A 6,833-nucleotide genomic window follows, 5' to 3' on the forward strand; every position below is an offset into this window, starting at 1 on the left:
GTATGTTATAATTTTCCCTCGTTTTTTTAATTGAATTTTTTTAATTTGACTTTATTAGAAAAAAAAATACTATCTCCATAAAACATTTTATTCAATAATAATAATAATAATAATAAGAAGAACAAGAACAAGAAGTTAAGCAAATTTCAATAAAGCTGTGGTTTATCCACATTTATTTCAAAAAAAAAAAGAAGTTAAGCAAAGATTAAAGAAACACAAGTCGTAAATCCAACCTCACATGACTAAGTATAATAAAACCATTCATCCCACATGCTTTCATTAACTCGTCCCATTTCTCAATAACTTAAACAAAACCCCAAAACCCTAATCACTAATTACTCTCCACCAACTTCATTAAAACACTCATTGACTTCACATTACTTTAACAACCCTATTCATGCCTATAAATACACTACTAAACCTTCACTTCATCAAACCACACCAAACTAACTCATTGTCTCATTGTATTTGTACTTAATTGCCATATTAATTAGTACTAAGTACTAATAATTAGCAAGCAAGCATGAAACTACAACATGAGTATCATCTTCTTCTAATTTTATTTCTCTCATGCATCTCAATGAGCTTTGGAGATCTATATGGAAATGCTCCGCCGCCACCTCCGGCGCCAAGCGGGGCTTTAGCGCCACCGCCACCTTTCAAGGTGGCCGGAAAACAGTTCCCACCGGAGAGCATAGTTTGTAATGACCCAAATACTTCATGTTTTGGTAGGACATTGCAATGTCCTAACCAATGCCCTGAGCTTAAGCCTGCTGATCCTAAGGCTAAGGCTTGCTTCATTGACTGCAATAGACCTGGTTGTGAAGATGGTACATGCCGGTGTAAGTACTCTCAACATTTTTTTTCCTCGTCATTTTTATTAAAATCTTAAGTTTTAAAGTTGAATCGAGTCCATATAATATGTATACTTAATATATTAATACATTGGCATACATATATTTAATAAGTTTATATAAATATATATGTTATATTTTTTTTTGCTTTAATTCAAGATCAGGTATCATTTTGTAATATGTCACACATATTTAAATTAAAAATAATTATTTATTTATATTAATAGACCTAACAAATGTTTAGTAATTTTTTACTATTTTTTTACTATAAATAAAACAACATGAAAGAAAAAAATTCATTAATTGATTTTAAATAGTTGAAACTAACGGCTTGTTATTGCTGATACTGCAATAAGCATTGGTATATGCATTTATATTGATTTTGCATCACAAAAATGCAGCAAGAAAGCCGAATTGCGAGGGCAATGGAGCAGCATGCTACGATCCAAGATTTGTAGGTGGAGACGGCATAATGTTTTACTTCCACGGCAAAGCCAACCACCACTTCGTCCTTGTCTCCGATCATAACCTCCAAATAAACGCTCATTTCATCGGCATTCGTCCGGCTGGCCGGCCTCGAGACTTCACTTGGATTCAATCCCTCGGTATTCTCTTCGAAGACCACAGTTTCACACTCTCAGCAACTCAAACCTCATCCTGGGACAACTCCCTTGATCACCTTTCCTTCACCTTCGACGACACTACCATTTACGTCGATGAAGGATATCTTTCTTCTTGGACATCCCCTTCGAATAAACTCAATGTCGAACGCACTTCAATGGTGAATAGCGTCACTGTAACATTGCAGAATGTATTTGAAATCATGGTGACTGTTGTGCCGGTGACAAAAGAAGATGATAGAATTCACAAATATCAAATTCCGGAGAATGATTGCTTTGCTCATCTTGAAGTGCAGTTCAAGTTCTTGAAGTTGTCGGAAAAAGTGGAGGGAGTGTTGGGGCAAACATATCGACCGGATTTTGAGAATCCGGTGAAGAGGGGAGTGTCGATGCCGATAATGAGCGGCGAAGAAAGGTACATTACTAGTTCTTTGCTCTCGCCGAGTTGCAAGTATTGCATTTTCTCTCCGGAGAAGAAGAAGAATGTGGTTGGCAAAAAGCCGGAAATTTCACATGGTGCCATGGATTGCACTAGTGAGGTTTCTAATGGATATGGAGTTGTTTGCAGAAGGTGAAGGGAGAAGTGCTGAAGGTTTAATGAAGGGAATATTTAATATATGGTTGAATAAAAGGGTTTATGGAGTTATATATTTGCTTTTAAGAATATTATGAAGAAATGTATACTGAGGTTGATTATATTAAGGGTTTGTGTTGTGAAAGTTCTTGTTTTCTAAGACTTTTTTTTCTTAATGAATAAATGAACTTTTCATATTTATCTTTGTATTTTTATTAAATGAGGAATACATATATATACACACACGTAAATATGATTACATAACACTCATGACTTTATATATTTATAAATATTTTAAAATAGTATTCTATATTTTTAGAAGTTTAGACAAAAATGAAGATTTTTATATTTTTCATGAACTTCTATTATAAAAATTTATCAATTTAATATTATTTATAATTTTTTAAAATAAAAATTCAGTCTATTATTATTATTATTATTATTATTATTATTATTATTATTATTATTATTATTATTATTATTATTTGTACAGATTAAATTTAAAAATGGATTAAGATTAAGTTTCTAAATTAGAAACTAGAAATAGAATAATAACATTGTCTAAATTGCTGTTTCTTATCTAATAGATTTCTTAGTGAATACTATTTTATCATCACATTGTTAAGATTAATGCACAGAAAACCATTGCATAATACGAACATGTCTATATTTAATTTTTTTTAATTAAAAAAAGTCTTCATTTAAGGAAGGTCTTGAGATAACAAAAAATGAAAGGAATTGAAGAGGACTACATTCTCAATCATATAAACCTTACTTAGAAATAGAGGCTCTAGCAAAGAAGTGAGCTACTCTATTCACAAGTTTATAACCGTAAGGATGACTAAGCCCAGAACATGGCAGAAATCACATCTACAAAGTTATCTATAATTGAACTAAACACTGATTTAATTATCTTCACAATTTGCATTGATAGCTTGAGCCACTAACAACGAATCTGTTTCAATTTGGACATTAGCCATCCCTTGTTTCTTGATCCAACCCAAAGGCTTTCTAACACATAGAGTCCGTTTGGATCACGGAATAGGAATGGTAATGGTAATGGAAATGGGAAAAGTAATGGTAATGGTAATGAAAAAAGTGTTTGGTTGAAAGGAATAAATATTGGGAATGGAAAAAGTGACATAGAGAATTGTATGTAAATTACTTTAATACCCTTAATATAAGTAATGATAAACTAATATATAAAATAATTACATATAAATAAATATTTAGTCTCTATAATTATTATAATTAAATATTTAGAATAAATAATTTTTTTATCATTAACCAATTTAATTTAATTATAATATTTAAATTACTTAATTTATGTTTATTATAATTTAATTTAATTATTATAATGACTTAATTTATATTTATTATTATTATTATTTAATTAAGTCTTAAGTAGGGGGCAAAAATGTCATTTCACTTTTACTTATCATAATTAAATAGTTTTATTAATTATTTTTATTTAATTAAATCGTGTAGGGGGCAAAACCTGTCATTTCACTTTTTAATTATTATAATATTTAAATGGTTCAATTTATATTAATTATTATTTACTTTAATTATTATAATTAGTTATTTAAATTAATAATTATTATTTAATTAAATCTTAATTAGGGGCAAAAATGTCATTTCATTTTTCCTTATCATAATTAAATACTTTTTATTAATTATTTATTTAATTAAATCTATGTAGGGGGCAAAACTGCATCATTTCACTTTCCTTATCATAATTAAATACTTTTTATTAATTATTTATTTAATTAAATCTATGTAGAGGGCAAAACTCGTCATTTCACTTTTAATTATTATAATATTTAAATGACTCAATTTATATTAATTATTATTTACTTTAATTATTATAATTAGTTATTTAAATTAATAATTATTATTTAATTAAATTTTAAGTAGGGGCAAAATTGTCATTTTACTATCAATAGTGTTTATTCCCCTCCATGCCCCCCAATTTTGGGGGTAATCAAATGCCTTTACTATGCACCATACAATTACCTACAGTACTCATTACTAAGCTAATAGTAAAATACCCAAACATGGGCATATATCCCTATTAGCAATCAATCACATGCCAATAGTGCCCAATCCCTTCATCCAAACACAACCATAATGTTGCGGATAAGGATGGTGCAAGTAGCTCATAAATCAATAATGAGCAAGCTCCCTCGACATGGCCTTCATGATTTCGAGCAACCCATGCCATTCCTGTGCTACCCTAAGAGTTAAACCTTGTTGCATCACAGTTTACTTTGATGAACCGTACTAGAGGTTCAATCATCTGTTCACAGAGGGAGTGGAGTGAGTTATAATAGAACTATATCTCAATTTACTTGAATTAGCAACCATCCATTGTGCTTCCATTATCTCACATATAGCTACAGCCTGAGATGCAGATAAATAGCTACTCGACCTCACTAATTCATTCCTATTTTTCCAAATGGCCCAAATTGTGAACATTGAACTCTTTTTCTCCTCAACTGAGTTGCAAGAAAGCTTATTAGAAAGCCATTCCTTGCAGGAACTTCCTTGAAAGACCTAAAAGCCACACAGCTTCCAAACATGTTGAGCAAACACCCACCATAGCAAGATATGCTCCATTGTCTTTTCTTGCTCCTTGCACACAGGATATGTTATAACCAGTATTTAATGTAGCGGACTAGTACTGTAGCAGTCTGGCACTGTAGCAGCCTGATTTTCATTTAAATTCTTTCTCCTTCCTTTCTTCTTTCCTCCTTTCTTTCTTCTTCTCGACCGAGCATACCTAAACCCTAGAAAATTTTCCGGCGAGCATTTCCTTCGAATCAAAGCATCTATTTTCTTCCTCTCATCCTCTAGAGTGTGGTAAGGGTTCAATCCAAGTTTTGTATTTTCCTCGTATTTTTCTTATTATTGAATTCTTTGATAAACAAGGAATACACCCTGGTTTAGGTTGATTTTGGGCTTAAATCGAAGCCCTTGATCTTGTGATTCTTTTGTGTGGATGCTTGTCAAGAAATTTCGTGATTTGGTGATGTAAATCAGCAAGAAACTATTGTTTAAGGGTCTGTGTGTACTGTAGCAACCCCGATGTTACTGTAGCACCAAAATTTTTTGTCCTTTACTTGTATTTCTTTGGTCCAAATTGATACCCAAGATATTAAGAATTTATTGGTAACCTAGAAAATCAAGTTTTGAGTCAACCCTATGATCGATTTAGGGTTGTTTGATAGAAGTCAACTTGGGTTTCTTGTTTGGCTTTTGTATTAATATTTGTTGTGTTTTGTTGTGCTTTGGCAAGGAGGTGAGGCGTTGGCTCGAGGCAAGGAACGAGTAGAGGCTTAACGTTTGGGGAAGTGATCTCATCTTAGTGTGAGTGAGATTAATTATGCACAATTCCACTAGGAGAATGCCTATAATTATTCTATATTGTTTAAGTAAAGTTTTATTGGTTATTATATTTGCATTGAGATTTTAATGGAATTGAAATGAGTTATTTACGTATGTTTCATACTTGAAAAGCATTATTGTTCAAAGGAAAGGATTTTCGAGTTTCTACTTGATTCATAAGTTGTGAGTCGATTTATGTTAAAATCTTTGGATAGGCTTGTGTTTATCATTTCCGTAGGGAAATGACAGATATTTTGGATATTAATTTTTGTCCTGGTTATGGACTCCTCGTTACAAGATTCACATTTGTATTACTTGGTTGGTGACATCCTACTGCAGTAGGTGGTTTTTCATGGCCAGTCTGTTGAGGTGGCTTAGAAGACCGGCAGACTTATAGGTCTTGTTCAGGTGGAAGTGTAAAGCTCTGATTGGATATTCATCGGAAAACTGGCATCACCACACGGTGGAACGATGGGTCAACATCAATGACATGGGTTCCTTGATGAGTCTCAACCTAGTCACGGCCATGGTGAAGGTTTAGAGAGGTTTTTAGACCATGTTGTGTCCTTTGGTAATGTCATATTAAATTTGTGGTTTTAGAGGTGAGTATCTGTTTTATGGGTTTTGAGACTAGTATTATCTAGTTCGTTATGTGTATATATATATACACATATATATATATATATATGTATATATATATATATATATCTGTAGAACTGTTCTGATCCTTTTGCATGATTATAAAAGGCTTTTCTTGTGTATCGATGATCACTGTTATGTGTATCTATATTCTAAACTGTTGGTATTATTAGTAAAGCATTATTTTGGTGAGTTATACCATGTGTTTTGGTATATTAATTCTTGTAGTATTGTGCTAACCCACTCACTGAGTGACCTAAGTTGCTCACTCCTTTTTCTTCTTCCCAGGCTGATGAAGGAAGTAGTGCAGTATTAGAGCGGTGTGCGGAGCATCCACTGTTTGTTTTTATTCAGTACCACGTTCATGTATGTTATCCTTGAGCATGTATATGTTGTAGTCAAGCATGGATCCATTTGTGTGTTTAAAACTCTAAAAACATTGTTTGTATGTTTGTCTAATCTTTTGAAAACTTTGTTGTACTTGTGATCAATGCAATTCTTGAACTCTGCTATCATGTCATGTGATTGATGCTTCCCTTGCGTGTCTTTGACTTCCTCTATTTTTGTACTTGTTGTTTGAGGTTGTTGTTTCCCGGTGTTTTGTCAGCCTTGCGGTGACTCGAGGGTTAAGTGGTGGAGTATCCCTCTTTGAGTTGTGGCGGCGGTTGTTGCGTCCTGGGGCCCGAGGGTCGGGGCATGACAGGATAGACTTGACTAACCTCTATTTTCTTATAATTTAAGTTACATGTTGTTGGTAAG

The 6,833-nt window shown here is 32.5% G+C and overlaps 1 protein-coding gene across 1 annotated transcript; it reads left to right on the top strand.

Moving 5' to 3' along the window:
• The first annotated feature begins 450 nt into the window (after positions 1-450).
• Positions 451-2,173, top strand: LOC120276418. Its single transcript, XM_039283153.1, has 2 exons — positions 451-842; positions 1,256-2,173. The coding sequence occupies exons 1-2, from the start codon at positions 524-526 to the stop codon at positions 2,047-2,049; spliced, it is 1,113 nt and encodes a 370-aa protein (XP_039139087.1). The 5' UTR covers positions 451-523; the 3' UTR covers positions 2,050-2,173.
• The last annotated feature ends 4,660 nt before the right edge of the window (positions 2,174-6,833 follow it).

The sequence above is a fragment of the Dioscorea cayenensis genome, chromosome 14 (genome assembly GCF_009730915.1).
Source record: "Dioscorea cayenensis subsp. rotundata cultivar TDr96_F1 chromosome 14, TDr96_F1_v2_PseudoChromosome.rev07_lg8_w22 25.fasta, whole genome shotgun sequence".
Classification (NCBI taxonomy): domain Eukaryota; kingdom Viridiplantae; phylum Streptophyta; class Magnoliopsida; order Dioscoreales; family Dioscoreaceae; genus Dioscorea; species Dioscorea cayenensis.